Source organism: Gossypium arboreum, chromosome 4 (assembly GCF_025698485.1).
Source record: "Gossypium arboreum isolate Shixiya-1 chromosome 4, ASM2569848v2, whole genome shotgun sequence".
NCBI lineage: Eukaryota > Viridiplantae > Streptophyta > Magnoliopsida > Malvales > Malvaceae > Gossypium > Gossypium arboreum.
Window position 1 is genome coordinate 86,468,505 of NC_069073.1, and position 17,665 is coordinate 86,486,169.

The 17,665-nt window shown below is 34.8% G+C and overlaps 2 protein-coding genes across 2 annotated transcripts; one reads left to right on the forward strand and one right to left on the reverse strand.

Moving 5' to 3' along the window:
* Positions 1 to 3,622: 3,622 nt before the first annotated feature.
* LOC108462099 (putative germin-like protein 9-2) lies at positions 3,623 to 4,548 on the reverse strand. The gene has a single exon (XM_017762096.2). The coding sequence runs from the start codon at positions 4,332 to 4,334 to the stop codon at positions 3,735 to 3,737; it is 600 nt and encodes a 199-aa protein (XP_017617585.2). The 5' UTR covers positions 4,335 to 4,548; the 3' UTR covers positions 3,623 to 3,734.
* A 1,626-nt stretch (positions 4,549 to 6,174) lies between these two features.
* On the forward strand, positions 6,175 to 10,503 carry LOC128291594 (uncharacterized). Its single transcript, XM_053026774.1, has 2 exons — positions 6,175 to 6,660; positions 10,445 to 10,503. The coding sequence occupies exons 1-2, from the start codon at positions 6,360 to 6,362 to the stop codon at positions 10,501 to 10,503; spliced, it is 360 nt and encodes a 119-aa protein (XP_052882734.1). The 5' UTR covers positions 6,175 to 6,359.
* The last annotated feature ends 7,162 nt before the right edge of the window (positions 10,504 to 17,665 follow it).

Genomic DNA, 17,665 nt, shown 5'->3' on the forward strand with positions numbered 1-17,665 from the left:
AGGAAACATGTTTCCAACATGTTTGGTTAGTGAGTTATGTATGAAGAAATAAAATAAGAATTAGCATTAAAGAAATGAACAAAAAAAAAGATGAGCATGGATGCCCCCATTGCCGTGCAACTAAGAAAGAAAACAAAAAATTTTGTTCATCCTTGTTCTCTCCTTTTTGGCCGAAAATACTAAGAGGAAGAAGAGATTTTTGCTTCATTTTCTTTGTTTAGAAGAGATCTAGAAGGAAATTTGGCTAAACTTGCATCAAGAGTAAGGTATGTATGAGGTTGTGTTATGAGTTTCATGCATGTTTTAGTTGCTAACTTGATGTTCATGTTAGCCATGGTTCAAATCCTTGTTATGCCATGGGAATGGTATTTGGCCAAAGTTGTTATTGTGTTAAAGCCATTGCATGCTAAATGTGAAGCTTGCTAATGATGCATGCAATGATGGATTGTCTACTCTTGAAATTTCTTTGTAGCCATCTTGAGTAAGACATTGAGTTTTCTTTTTGTTTAACCATGATTGAAGTTGAAAGGGGCATGATTGTGATGTATTCGGCCATGATGCATTCATGAGCATGGTTCATGCTTCTTGCATGTTAGTTAAAATTTGTGTTTTGGATGGCTATGGACACCTTGAAATTCGGCCTTGCACCTATATGTGTATATATGATTGCACATGATATTTTGATTATGAAGAAAGTGATAAATATGTTGTTTAAAGAAGAAATTCGTTGAAGAATGTTGTGAAATTTGCATGTACATTCGGCCTAGTACACATATGATGTGAAAATCTTGCAATTTATTGTTGATTTTGTGCAAGTATGACTAAGTATAATCGGCCACATGAGGGGAATTATTGTGCATGCATTCGGTTAGAGGCAAGCTTAATGATGCCTATTCTTGACTTAGGTAATCGGCTACCTTGTTGTGAGCTAAGGCCGAATGTGTGCGTAATTAAAGAAAATTGACTAAAGTGCTTAGTTATGTGATGTTGAGTCAATGATATGTGTATTCGGCCAAGGCTAGCAAGCGAGACTTTAATGAATTGAATTTGTTTGAATTAGCTCAAGAGCTTAGAGGGCCACAATTGGATAAGGGGAAGGAAAAAGTGATCGATTAGCCGTCGAAGCCGTTCGACAACATCCGAGGTAAGTCCTCAAGAAATGACCCTACTCGAATTATGTGAAATGAAATAGGGATGTGTAATGATTATTGATTTATGTGTGTATTAGTATTTGAATGATACGGGCTAAGTCCCAAGGCGATTATGCAAGTGATATGTTTGTGTTTGAGCCTTAGTAACGAAAATGAAACATGGATGTGTAATGATTATTGATGTATGTGTGTGCATGAGCAATTGAATGATATCCGGGCTAAGTCCCGAAGACATTTATGCTAGTAATTATATCCGGGTTAAGACCCGAAGGCCATTGTGCTAGTGACCACATCCGGGCTAAGACCCGAAGGCATTCGTGCAAGTTGTTAAATCCGGGCTAATACCCGAAGGCATTTGTGCAAGTCGTTCTATCCGGGCTAAGACCCGAAGGCATTCATGCATGTGGTTATATCCGGTTGTATTCCGAAGAAGCTTGGGCTGAAGGTGAGCGTTGGTTGCTTTAATAAATTTAATTAGTACGCTCGAAAAGGCCAAAGGAAAAGGTATGTTTATATGTGCATTGGAAAAGTCGATATGTTTGAGTAACATTCGTTCAATCGACTAACGAATTTTCAGCTATTGAATTGGTTGATATCTTGTGAAAGTATACAATGATGAAGTGTGAAGTAAGTATGATTATGTGAATGTGTATTAATGAAATGATTCATTTGGCTATGTGAATGTAATGCTTTAGTTAAAGCTGATTTTATTGCTTGAGACTTACTAAGCATAAAAATGCTTACCCCGTTGCTTTGGCTCTCTGTTTTATAGATTTTGCTCGTTAGCGATCGGATTCGGGATCATTAAAGTCGAAGTCATCTACACTATCAAAGCCTCCATTTTTGGGTATAATTTTGGTTGAACTTTGAAATGGCATGTATAGGACTACCCTATTGTAGAAGGTCATGTACCTTTCGGTTTTATGTAAGCTTGGATAGCCATGCGAAAATGGCTTAGATACGTTGCTAGTATGATTCTATAATCGTTTGTATGATGATCATTATGGGGTATGGAATGGTTTTGAAAAGATTAGCCATTGGAATGGTTAATCATGATCACACTTGTGCTATGTATGCAAAAAGGGCCAATTGAATCGTGGAAATCATGAAATAGGTAAAGGTTACCTTGAAAACAGATGCTGGCAGCAGCAGTGGTGTGGTTTTGAAAAATCACCAAAATTTGTAGGAATGGTATTAAATAGTGAATAAGTTATGTAAATGAACCTTGATGAGTCTACTTTCATATGGAAGAAACGAAACGGTTATAGGAGTTACTTGTTAAGAGTTATTAAACTTATTGTGAGACAGGGCCAGAACGGTTTCTGGGTCCCCTGTCGCGACTTTAAAAATTTGCTATAAATTATCCAGAAAGAATTAGAAGTCATGCCTTATATGTGCAGATTCCATTTTGAGTCTAGTTTCATTAGAAACAAACGGCACCAGTATTAAAGCCCTGTACAGAGAGATATTCAAGTTGTAACGCGCGAAGGTCAGAGCAGTCGATCCCTGTAACATGGGTGACTTTAACTAATAAACTGTACCAATTGGCCCGACCAAAAATTCTAGAAATAAATACATGGAAGGATATATGAGTCTAAATTCAGGTAAAATTTACGGAATCAGTTTCCGAGTTTTGAAACTCGAGATATGATTTTTAAGGCGACAGTGATGCAGTTTTCCAGCCTGTCTGGAAATGCCAAATTGGTCGGTACTTTAAGAGGATTTAGCTCGTCAACCCCTCGCGTCCGACACCGGCGATGGGCTCGGGTTCGGGGTGTTACAAGCTTTTCCAAAAAAGTAAGTCATTTTCCAAAAATCATTTTTTGGAAGTCATTTTTAGTAAAACAAATGGAGCCTAACTGAGTAATCGTTATATGATGAATTAAAAAAGATATTTATTGATAAATTGAAGTATTATATGGATTTAAATTGAATGTACATGTGTTGGATTATGTGGTGTTGATCTTTACTTAAATATAAAGAAGTCTTGACTTGTTTAGGATAAAAGGATTTAGAGTTGCGACACTAGCCACAAGATATCTCGACATGAGTATTAGAAAATCTAGTGTCACGATACTGGCCCAATGATGCCGCAACATTGGCCCTGTTTCCTCTACCTTATTGTTTTTTATCCAAAAAAATCTAGAACCAATCCTAAATGCAATCAAACTTATGAAAAAGAACCTAGAAATGATTTATAAAGTCTTAAATGACTTTAAAAATGTATAAAAGATATTAATATTTATACTGAAATGTAGCATTCCTTACTCAGATTTAGCTACTAGCTCAGGGAATCGGGTCTTACAGTCTTATTTACTAAACCCTCGTTATATTAAGTTTCATCCCCTATTATATAAGAAAACTACCTCTTCTCTTATGAGATTCGTATGGCAAGATTCATCTGCCTAAGGTGCATATGCATTTAATTTGTCTAATTTCAGTAAGAACTGATGATTTTATGGAACTGGAAATCAAAATTGCAAGATGCAAGGCAACTGAATTCCAATCCAATTAAGGACAAAAGCCTAAATATTACAAGGTTGTTTCAATCTGCTATGGCCCTTGAGGCTAAAAGAGAAACCTTCATCTTCTCAACATTCGATGCATCAATCTTGGAAGACTTGGTAATCTTTTCGACAGACCTGGAGTAGGTATGGTTCGAACATTTGCACTCCCAAAGGCGGAAATCGCGAAAGCCAAGTCCTGCCCATAGTTGTATTGATAATGGACAACTCCCACGGGGAAAATAAAAAGATCTCCAGTTTGAAGTGTCTGAGTATGTAACACATCATTTGCATCTACAAATCCGACTTTAAGAGAGCCTATAAGAAGAAAAAGAAGCTCGGCGGCATGAGGATGGCGATGGGACGGATTTAAGGAGCATGGAGGGAATTGCAGAACAGCATAAGAAACACCCTGATCATCTAAGGCTGGAAATTCTGCCTCGCTCACTTTCATAAACTCAAAAGCTGTCGGTGGATCGGCCCCGATCAGGACACGAAAGGCAGTGTGTGTGAAGAAGTTTGCATCATCGGTGGTGATATTTGGAGGGATCACACAGTCAAGCTTAAGGTCTATCTTACTACCATGTATCACCTGGGAAAGCATTAGTACAAATAAAATGGCATGAATGCATGATATGATACCCATACCTGCAATTTTCAGATAATCTCCTAGGTACATAAAAGATGGTAAAACAAAAGCAAGTTATTAAAGGATTGTATATATTAAAAAGGAAGCTGAAGCTTAATAGTAACTTGACAAATTCTTCACCACATGCAAATGGCCGGCAGCTATGAAGAAATACAATGCTAATATTTGTCTTGTATGTCATTTCTTGAACTTTTCACCAAGGATCAACTATTGCAAGCCAATTTGCTCAAATTTATGATATTCCATATACATCAAGACAGTTAACTGAAGCGTCTATTAAAGAATATGATACGGTCTAGTAAGACGATCAAAGGAAGACATGGATGCCGAACTCTGACTTAAAAATGATGGAAAAATGTTATTTAAAATACTGTAGTTAGTACGATAAAATGACATTAAGGTTTCGTCACAATTTTTAATGATATAAGGAAAGTAGAATTCAAATTTCGGGTAAAAACGATGGTATACACTACAAAGCTGCTGCTGTACAAGAAAAATAATTCCATGATTTCTGAATAAAAACTGTAACCAAATGTGGGGTTTTCACTCTATCCGGTGGTTGTGGGGTCAATAATTTTTTAAAATTGCTTTAGAAAATAAATTTTAATTTATATCACTAATAATTTTATAAAATAAAAATCTTATATAAAGTTAAATTATTCTCTTTCCATCTGTCTTATCTTTTATCTTCTTTAAAGAAAATTCTTTTATTCTTTCTCTCTACAAATTTTATAAAATATATGATTAAACTTTCAATACTTTCAAGTATATCTTATTAATTTAGTAACAATTCTTTTTTCTTTTTAAACTTTATTGATTATTCTCTAAAAATTAAGATGGTGACTTTGCTTGCAGTAGATTAAAAATTTTATGCAAATAAATAGATTTTTATTAGATGAATGATTTTGGAATATTGATGTCATATGAAATTACTAATATTTTGATTAGGAAATAATTTTTAAAGGATAGTTAATACAAATCCTTGAATAATTTAGGATTAAATGTGTTTATGTTCTTATATTTCTTGAATATTGATTAGAAATTTAACATTTTTATTTAGAATATAATTATTTTGATTTATGCATCACATGGTGATGGCACCAAAAATAATTAAGTTATTTTTATTTTGTGAAAAGAATTATATTTATCATTACCCGCCATGACGAATTGTGAATTCCTTTCAATTCAAAAGATAAAAGTGATATTGATAGGATATCAATTAATGTTTAATAATTTAAAATTTTATGGTCAATTTTTACTAAAAGCAAACGTATTGGAGAAAAAACTTATTAAGTTTGAAGTTATTTTGTAACTATTTAGCTTGTATGAATTATTATTGGTTTAATACTAATAATATAGTTGGTTTTATGAAGGGTTTAAGATTTAGATTTATCTAATTATTATTTCAATAATTTTGTAGTACTTATCTTTACTTATATTATAAATTAATTTATCAAGGGAAAAAAATGTACATTAAATTATAAGACTTTTTAAAGTATATTACTTTTTTAAAAATTTAGCTCCACAATCAAATTTTTAATTTCAATTTAATAATTTAATTAACAATGAAATATATTCTATTTAGTCCCTAAATTTGTGCTTTAATAATATAAATATTTTGTTGCATAAGGGTACACGGTTTTTTTTTTAGCATGATCTCATTAGTTAACAGCATATGCAACATTCAAATTTCAAAATTATATAATCTTAAAATTGAAAATTTTATGTGTATAAGTTAAAATGATTAATTAAGTAAATTTGATGATTTTTATTTTATATATTTTACATTTATTTTATTTTCATTGAAAACGTTTATTTGACATTAATAATCACATGTATAAATTTGGGTAATTCCTTAAAAAATGGGTCCGAACCAATAAAAGTTTGCGTCACAAAATAAGAAAAGAATTAACCCAAAAGCTTGTGGAGTTGAAAGATAAAAATCCTGATGAAGAGCGATTAGCAGAGATCATTGAAGTCAAGCTAGCTTTAAATATGGGAGTTGATAAAGAATAATTTTTTTGGGAATAGCAAGCAAGGGAAAATTGGCTCAGAATGGGTGATCGTAACACAACGTTTTTTCACAACCGTGCATCCTATCACAAGAAGTGGAACATAGTTAAACGGCTTGAAGATGAGAATGGCAGATGGATTAAGGGGGATAACGAATTGCTAAATTTAACAACAGGATATTTTGTGGATCTTTCCTCCACAAAACTTGTGCAAGATTGCCAACATTTAAGGGCAGAAGTTCAACCTTGCATTCCTGGACATCTTAATGAGGAGCTTTCAGCTAACTTTAAAGAAGATGAGTTGTGGGAAGCCTTAAAAACAATGGCTCCTTTAAAAGCATCAGGTATGGATGGGTTCTCTACTCTTTTTTTTTCAAAAAATATTTGCATTTTATAGGGAAGGATTTAGCTAGATTTTGTTTGGAATTTAGAACAATCAGAAAGAGCTAGGCACTATTAACAGTACCAACATAGTTCTAATCCCTAAAGTCAATAATCCAATAAAGTGAGCTAATTTAGGCCAATTAGCCTTTGCAATGTAGCATATAAAATAATCTCGAAAGCTATCGTCAATAAGTTTAGAAAGGTTCATAGCTAGTGGATTGAGGAAACACAAGGTGCTTTTGTCTCAAGTAAATAGATTACTGATAAAATATTAGTGGCATACGAATCGCTGCATTCCTTTAAGAAGAAACGATATGGGATTGGAAATTTTTCCCTAAAACTAGACATGAGCAAAGCGTACAATAGGGTAGAGTGGACTTCCATTGAAAACATGATGAGAAAGCTTGGTTTCTGTGAGAAGTGGGTTTCTTTAATCATGCGTTGCATTAAAAGTGTCTCATATTCTGTTGTGTTTAATGGTGGGAAAAGGATTGAATTCAACCCTACTAGAGGAATAAGGCAAAGAGACCCCTTAAGCCCATATGTTTTCATCATTTGCGAGGAAGGGTTCTCAAGACTTCTAAACAATGCACGAAAAGATATCAGATCAGGTGGTGAATTTTAAGAAGTCATTAATTTATTTTAGTAACAATGTCCATGATGCAGTCAAAAGGTAGAAAGGGATTGATTTGAAGGTTCGAATAGCCAACAACCCAGAAAAATACCTTGGACTTCCAACGATGGTAGGAAGGAGGAAGATAAAAGCCTTTTTTGAAATTAAAGAAAAAATTCTTAACAAAAGTACAAAATTGGAGTATTTGTAATTTATCTGTTGAAGGAAAAAGGGTGCTTATCAAAAAAAAGTTTCAAGCCATTCCACATGCTATGCAAGTTTTTAGATTACCAGTTTTATTATGTTGAGAGTTAGAGAACATTATGTGAAAATTCTAGTGGCTAAATTTAAAAATAAATAAGGGTATTAATTGGTGTAGTTAGGCATCATTATGTATCCCTAAAGCACAATGGGGGATTGGTTTTAAAGATTTATCGAGTTTTAATAAAGCCTTATTGGCAAAAAAAAGGTGGAAGCTAATCACCAACCCCACAAGTTTACTCGCGTAAGTAATGAAGTCTAAATACTACCCAATAAGTGATTTTCTTAATGCCGAATTAGGGGTTAACCCTTCATTTACCTGGAGGAGCATATGCGGCACTCGAAGTGTTCTAGAATCAAGCATGTGATGGAGAATTGGAGATGGAAAGTCAGTTAATATATGGAATGATGCATGGTTCCCTGTAGAAGAAAAGTTACAGTTTCAAAATATAGATTACAGGTACACATTAGTTGCAGATCTAATTGACCATGAATGTAATACCTGGAGAGAGGAAACCTTGAAGAGGTTGTTCCCCAAAGAATAAGTTAAAATAATTGATTCCATTTCCCTAGGGAACTCTTTGCAACCATATATCAAGATTTGGTGAGGGGACAGATCGGTGGAGTATACGACAAAAAGCGATTACAAACAATGTGTTAGAAAGGAACTAAACCTATTGGGGAATGAAATTACAACATTTTTAGAAAATAATAGAAAATTTTATACAAAGATATAAAGCTTAAAAGTCCCCAACAAGGTACGGATTAATCTATGAAGAATCACAAACAACGTATTGCCTACATTAAGTAATTTAAAAGCTTGTAAACTAAGGTATGATGCCCTGTACCCATTATGTGGAGAAGAAGATGAATCAATTAGCCATTTATTTAGAGATTGTAACCTTGCGAAACATGTCCTCCTACAAATGGCAATAACAATGGCACACACATGTCAATCAAACATGGAAACAGTGGTTAGTTAAGACTTTCAATATCAACATAAAGTTGTACATGTCTAGCAGTTTCACTATAGGCAATATGGTATAACAGAAACAAATACTATCATGAAGGTATTTGACAAAGTTCATACAAGATTGTGGCTTTTATTAAAGCATACATTACAAAGCTTGCCATGCTGCAGGAAGCAACAACATGCAAATTCAATATGGAGAAAACCCAATGGGAACCTCTGATAGAAAGTCATGTAACTGTGAATTTTGATATCGCGTTTAACGAACAAAGCAATAAAGTAGTTTCGAAAATAATTATCAAGAATTGTATAGGGCTAGTTATGGGTTCAGGTACTTACCCGATAAACAATATCCATGACCAAACAGCCGCTGAAGCTTATGCATGTATCCAATGAGTGGTTTTTAAAAGAGAAATAGGATTTGACAAAGTTATCATTCAAGGCGATTCAAGGACCGTCATAAAAAAGCTACAAAATTTGGAATATGACAGATTAGTAATTAGGAGTATTATAAATGATATACAAGAAAAAGGTAAGAAACTTCAAGCATTTTGCGTTTGTTGCGTACCATGGGAAGCTAATGGGGCGGTGCACATGGTGGCTGCATGGGGGAAAGGAACGTCTGTTCGACTTATTGGTTAGAAGAAATGTCGTTGGAGTTTGAGCCTATAGTTTTAAGAGAACAATGATGATGTGTTTAGAGGAAGTAATTGTAATACCCCTTACCCGTACCCGAGGCCGAGATAGGATACAAAGCATTACCGAACACATACACAGTCATTCATGTAAAAAGTCAGGTTGTAAATTTTTTTCCTTAAAACAACCTCATTCAACATACACAAATTGTCCCTAATATAGGCCTACGAGGCACAAAACAGCCATCGGAAAAGAATCGGGACTAAATCGGAAACTTTTAGAAAAGTTTGGGAAATTTCCCTAATACAGAGCCACATGCCCGCGTGAGACAAGGGACACGCCCGTGTGCTCTCTACACGTACGTATCTTCTGGCCATGTAACTCTCTGACTATGACGTCAACATCAATTTAGTGTCACACGGCCGTGTGGCCAGACCGTGTGGTCAATTGAAATTAAATGAATTTTCCATAAAAAAGGTGCAAACTTCACACGGCCAGAGTACACGCCCATGTGGGTAGGCCGTGTCCCTCACACGGACAAGACACATGGTTGTGTCTTAGTCCGTGTGTTTACTACTGAGCATACTGACTTGCGAAAATAGGGTACAGGGGACACACGGCCATTCCACACGCCCGTGGGACCGGCCGTGTATCACATACGGTCTAGACACATGCCCGTGTGTCTACCTATGTAGACCATTTAAAGGTTATTTTCGAAGCCAATTGTCACTCTTAATCATTCATACATTGAAACATATTTCATAGTATGCAACATGACATATTTAGACACTCAAATATTCAACACCATGGAACTCTCACATCTTTATAATGTCATCCTAATGCACATTCATTTTGTTACACCATTTAGAAGCATTCCACACCAATTTCATGCATTATTAAGCTTGTTACCATAATTTCAAATTATGCATTCATGACTATAGTCATTTTAAGCCATTAAGTTATCCCTTATCTTTAAACATCTAGTTCATAGTTTATCGTAAATTCAACAAGAAATAACACATCACATCATCAAGGCACTAACACATGCATGCTTGGGTAATTAGGTTACAACCCAATGATCAAATATAAGCCATATCGCATGGCCATTACAAAATGAATCATCAACATCATAGGCCTTCACAATTTGGCCAAATAGCATGGCACATAACACAAAATAACCAAGTTTCCTATACATGCCATACTCAAAATAACAATTTCATTATACCCAATGATCTTTTGATAGTGTGATCGAATACTCTGACAGCTTCCGACCCCCGAGCTAGCTTGGCAGAACTACAAAGGATGGAAAGAAAAAGAGGGTAAGAATTAAAACTTAGTAAGTCCACATGCAAATAATATGCAATGGTAGTAAGAAATCTACATGCAAAGACATAGTAACATATACATAAAGATAATTCATCATTCAAACCTTTTGGCTTACTTATCATATGTACATATATACATGCTTATCACAAATCGTTCTTTACTAAGGCATTATTCATAGGTTTAGCATGCATACCTGTACTTATCGTAGTATATCATATAACCATACCTCTTCAACATGCCCTTATCGGGACTTTCATCAGATTCATTGTATTACCCGTTAAACACTCGGATTACTATTGGATATACGAAAACTTGCACATAAGTGTCACATAACATACGTAACCGAAGCTACCTCATAACATGTAGTGCTTGTAATGGAGCTACTCACGGGCTTGCACATATAAGCTATCGATTAAGGTGTAACTACACAGGCTGCTCGCAAAAGTTGTCAGGTATCCGACCACTCAAGGGTTACCTAGCCACCGGTAGGACACACAAGACCATTGCCCGAAACTTAATCACATGTATCGTATCCATTATGAACTCAGACCACTCTACGAGCTTGGATGCTCGCATCCATAATGAACTCGGACCACTCAACGAGTTCGGATGCTAGATATATCACAAACCTAGACCACTTACTGAATTCCTAGTGACATGTCACTTGCATCCTAAACTATTCCTAAGGTTCAAACGGGATTTTTCTCACTTGCACAAGGCATACTTTGTCATGCTTGCTCGTGATGTCGTATGTAAAGGCCAATTATCATTTATGCTTTCATAACAACCATTAAGTATATAACTTATAATAACAAGAAAAATATTTATCACAATATATCAAAACATTAAAAATATGCTACAACACCACATTATTTGCATATGCACTTACCCCAGAACAAAAATGATGATAATCGAGCCTAATTGTCGTATACTTTATTCTTCCCTCGATCAAGACTCGGTTCACGTTTTTCTTGATCTATAATACCAAATTTAACTTGTTTATTAATCACATTATTCAAATCAATCCATAATTCATGCCTTGGAAAAACTACCTTTTTACCCCTAACTTTTCACTTATTTACGATTTAGTCCCTAGGCTCGTAAAATGAAATGCATGTATTTTCTTTGTTACCCAGTCCTAGCCAAATTTTCCTTGTACTCATAACAGCCCATATTTTCAGAAAAAATCATATTTTTATCACTTATTTTACATCTTTTACAAAATGGTCCCTTTAAGGTGTTTTCATGCACAATCACCTAGTAAAATATATTAAACACATATGAAACTATCATATTCTTCCATTAAACATCAAAACACAAACTTCTCATGCATAGATCAAAATTCCAACATGAACCCTAGATTAAAATATGGTTAGAAACGGGTACATCATGTTACGAGGATTTCAAAAATGTAAAGAACATTAAAAACGGGCTAGAGCGGACTTACTTCCAAGCTTGGAAAGTTTGAAAACCCTAGCTATGGTTCTCTACAAATTTGGCAGCTAAGGAGGAAGATGGACAACATTTTCACTTGATTTTCCCTTTTTATTTCATTTAAGTACCAAATGACCAAAATGCCCTTAGGGTTTTTCTTTCAAATTTTTACTATGGATGTCCATTTTTGTCCAAAATTATAAAAATTGTTCAAATTGCTAATTAAGACCCTCTAATTCATAATCTAAAGCAATTTCATGCTTAAAGCTTCTAGAATGCAAGTTTTTCATTTTATTCAATTTGGTCCCTAAGGTTCAATTAGACATTTTTTGCATAGAATTTTTTCATGAAACTTTCACATAAGCATGCATTCATATTATAGACCTCGTAGAAATCATAAAATAATTATTTCTATCTCAAATTTGTGGTCTCAAAACCACTATTTTGACTAGGCCCTAATTCAAGATGTCACAGTAATATCGATGGTGTGATGAACTGAGTCCAAAGGTGTGATCGGAGCTTCGTGGAACTCAAAAAATTGTGGGATATGGGGAAATAAGATGAAGATTGAAATATTAAGGTTACCAGGTCCTTCGACGGGCAAACATTCAGCAACAAAGTGATAGAAGGAAAGGGGAAGAGAAAGTTAGGATTAGGGTTTTTTCAATTTTTGTTTTTTAGTATTATATAGAAACGTTTTACTTTCTCATTGCAAAAGTTAGGGGCCCGATTTCAAGTTTTAGGAAATGCAAAACCGAGGCACAACCCAAGGTTTGTAGTTATAGGACGACAGATGGCAATGGTAGATGGATTAGGGTTTTTTTTTAGGATTTTTTATTTATTAGTTGGCTTTCCTTATACAGTAAAACCTCTATAAAACAATACCCTTAGGACATGAAAAAATTATTATTTTATTGAGGTAACTAGTTTATCGGTAAATGAATATTTTATTTATGCATGGATTTTTTTATTATCAAAATCCAATATGCATGTAGGTACAATGAATCAAAGTTAATTGGTTCATGTAACCAAAAAGGAAAAAAGAGTTAACGGTTTCAAAATCCAATACGTATATATTCATTGGATTAATTAAAAATTTTATTATAAATAAACATATGTACATATCAAAATATTGAAATTCATATAATCTTTTTGTAACACCCCATACTCAACCTAAACGAAAAGGCCAAGTCTGAAGAGTTACATCGAATATTTCTCAAAACATAACTCTTGAAACTAAGTTTTTTTAAAGTCATCCATAAATTTAACAACATAAAGTTTAATCTGAGTTCATCATCTTAATAAGTCGAATTCCTTGAATATACTGAAAATAAACCACTAATATGGATGACAATAAAAGCTAATACATAATATGATCGAGTTCCTGACCCACTGACCCGATCAAGTCTGTGTGTCACCTGTAATTTAATCAATAGACAAAATGAATTAGCAACGCAATAAGGAAAATAATTACATATTCAGTAGAGCTGTAAGTAGATTTAAATTTTGAATCAGACTCAGAAGGCAATTTGTTCAATTAACAGACCAGAATAGACTAGACAAATAACAAGTAAAATTATTATCAGATATAGAATAGATCAAAACAGATGCAATTATCCTACCCTCATTTGATACACACCATCTCCGACCAACTTAACACACCAAAATGAGTAATTAATACTCATACAGCCCTACACACCACGTAGTGCCAATATGACACATTTCATTAATTATAGGCTAGCTGCCAAACTAGATTACAAATACTGATGGTTTAACCAATGATTTAGAATAGAGCACTTCCTCCTTTACACAAATTCCCACCCAAATGTAGATGCAGATTTCAAATGTCAGTTAATACATAGATATATACGACCATTTAGATACAAGTCATCCTCGTACAAGATAAATCAATATCATTAACAATTTTCACACGCAATATACATATGAATTTTCAGTACTCAGTCTCAGATAACAAAATAATGCTTTATACAGTTTAATTAAATTCATATGGACCCCATAGAAGGCCTGTATTCGTATCATATGATGCTTGTGGCCCGAGGGTAGAATTTTAAATATTACTCCACATGCCCGTATGGTTTCACATGGCCTAAATATCTGGCTCGTGTGGTTCCACACGGCCTAGCACACGCCCGTGTGTTTGCCTGTGTGCTTCACACAACCCAACACACACCCATGTCACTTGCCCATGTGGTCTTAATGCACAAACAATGTGTTACACGACCTTAATACACACCCATGTCTTTGGCTTGTGTGAACCCTACATAAAACATTCCCACACACAGTGTGGACACACGCCCGTATCCTTAGCCTGTGTGTCTCTAATTCGTGAATAGTGAGTTACATGACCATGTGGTATCAACGGTCACGTTTTTCGGCATCTGAAATTCACAGAAAATCAAATTTTTGTACACACCTGAAATAGTCTCAAAATAGGAACAACGTAGAAGACTCCCAAAGCCTAAAATGACCATTCAATAACTCAATTAACAACTTAATTGAACGAAAATTCTAATTTAAAGTCAAACTAAACTATGTCGAAAACTTCAACACAAAAACCTCAAAATGCAGAATATTCACTTACTAATGATCGTTCGACCCCTAAACCAAAATTAAATTGTCGGAGGAACATTCCTCGCAGGATCTTTGCCTAAATGGAAGCAAAATGCAGAGTTAACGAGAGCTTGAGAAATCCCTATAGTAACATTCAAACTCATAATGCCACGATGAAAACAATGAAAACAGAACAAAACAACGATAAACTTACGCAGAACCCTTCGATTGAAACAATGAACAACACAACAACTTTGATTTAATCCGCTAACAAAGTTACCAACGTAATAAAAAAGAAAGAAAGAAAAGGAAATGGAAGAAAAGGAAAATCAAAAATAAAATAAAAGGGAAAAAGAAGAAGGAACGTTAATAAAAAAAATAAACTAACAAAAAGGTTTAAAACGTTTAATAGATAACACACAAAAGATTATTTCTCTATCGACTGAGTAAAGATTCTAACATAGGATCAGAGAGTAATAAAATGCTTAACCAATAAACCAATAGGCTTATTCTTGACACAAATTAACAAGGAATTAAACTTAAGTCAGTTACTCGAAAATAGAGATTAACCTAGGCTAAAATAACAAAACTTCTCAAAGATGAGACTCTAACCCCTTATCTCAAACACACAAATAGAACTCATAGCCACAAATACAGAGATTTAATTACAAAAAAAAAATTCAACAGTCAAATATTTAAATTTTGAGGCATTACAACTCTCTCTCCTGTAAAAGAAATTTCAACCTCAAAATTTACCTGACTCAAATAAATAGTGGTATTACCGACGAATGGAATTATCGAGTTCCCAAGTGGCTTCCTCTGTGCTGTGATTCCATCATAATACCTTAACCAAAGGGAAAGTTTTCTTCCTCAATAATTTGACATCCTGGTCTAAGCTCTAAATAGGTTTTTCCTTAAAAGTCAGATCTGGTCAAACCTCGATCTCCACAATAGGAATGTGTGCGACAAACTAGACCGATACCGCCTTAATATTGAGACATGGAACACATTATGAATTTGATCCAACTCAGGAGGTAATTCTAGCTAATAAACAACAAGTCTAACACATTTTATAATACAGTAAGGCCCAATGAACCTCGGGCCCAACTTGCCTCTATGTCCAAATTGGAAAACCTTTTTCTACGCAGACCCTTTCAAGAATACCCGATCACCTACAAAAAACTTGATATCTTTTCTCTTTAAGCCTGCATATGATTTCTGTTGGTCAGAAGCAACTTTAAGACGGTTTCAAATCACATAGGAGTACAATGCTTACAACCATACAAAGCCTCGTAAGGTGCCATCTGAATACTAGACTGGTAGCTATTGTTGTATGCAAATTAGCCAACGACAAATAATCCTCCCAACTGCCCTGGAAATCAATTACACAGCCCTAAATTATATCCTCTAGAATCTAAATAACTCATTCAAACAGTTCGCTAGTCTGAGGGTGATACATAATACTGAAATCTAATCGAGTGCCTAGCACCTTGTGAAGCTTCTTCCAAAATCGAGAAGTAAAACGTGGATCTTTGTCTGAAATAATTGAGACTGGAATTCCATGCAGTATTACAATTTCAGAAACATACAATTTAGTGAGCTTCTACAATGAGTAATCTGTCCTGATAAGAAGGAAATAAGCAGACTTGGTCAGTTGATCAACGATAACCAAACTGAATCTTTTTCAGTGGATGTTAAAGGCAACCCACTAACAAAGCCCATTGTTACATGCTCCCACTTCCACAGAGGGATCTTAATCGGCTGAAAGAACCTAGAAGGTAACTAATGCTCATCCTTGACCTTTCGACATATCAGGGAGTGTGACACAAACGTAGTCACTTCCCATTTTAGACTAGGCCACCAGTAAAGTTCTTAAAGGTCCCGATACACTTTATTTCCACCAGGATGCATAGCATAAGGGCTACTATGCACCTCTTGTAGAATCGATTGCCTCAACTCTTTGCCGTTGGACACACAAATTTGATCCCCAAAACACAAAACCTTATCACCGTTCGAACATAAATATGAAGTTTCACTCGTATCAATCTATCGTAGATGCTGAACTAGGGATTCATCATTCAACTATTTAGTTCGAATATGATCAACCCAAATTAGTTTAAACTACAGTTCAGCTAGCAGACTCCCATCCTTAAACAAACTCAAACGAGTGAACATCGCCCTCAGATCGATCATCGCTCTACAGCTAAAAGCATCGGCGACCACATTAGCCTTACCGGAATGGTACTCTATCATGGAATCATAATCCTTAAGCAACTTGACCCATCTATGCTGCCTAAGATTTAACTCCTTTTAAGTTAACAGGTATTTGAGACTCTTATAGTTGGTGTAAATGATACACCTCTTACCATACAAGTAATGCCTCTAGATTTTTAGAGAAAACACGACTATAGCTAGCTCAAGATCGTGAGTAGGTTAGTTACCCTCATACGATTTCAACTATCGCGACGCACAAGTTACCACTTTACCATCCTGCATCAAAATACATCCCAGACCGACGTGTGACTTATCACTGTACACCACAAACTCCTTACCCGACTTAGATTGAACCAATATAGGAGCTTAAGTCAGAACTAACTTGAGCTTTTCAAAGCTCGACTACTACTCGCTAGACTATACAAACTGGATATTCTTATGCAATAGCTTAGTTAGAGAAGACGCAATTAGAGAAAATCCTTCAGTAAACCTCTCTGGTAGTAACTTGCTAAACATAAAAAACTTCAGGGTTCAGGTACATTCTTTGGTTGTTTCCACTCAACTACAAACTCAATTTTCTTGGGACCAACTCAGATCCCCTCAGCGATCACTACATGCCGCAGAAAGGAAACCTCCTACAACCAGAATTCACACTTGCTAGACTTAGAATACAAACGCTTTTCATAGAGTATTTGCAGGACAGTACGAAGGTGTTCATTATGCTGAGACTCGGTCTTGGAATAAATCAAAATGTCATTAATAAAAACTACAAAAAACTAATCAAAATATGATTGGAACACTCGATTTATTAAATCCATAAATGCAACCAGAGCATTTTTCTAATTGAAAGGCATAACCGGGAACTCGTAATGTCCGTAACAAGTCCTGAAGGTAGTCTTATACATATTAGTCTCTTTAACCATTAAATTGATGGTAACCA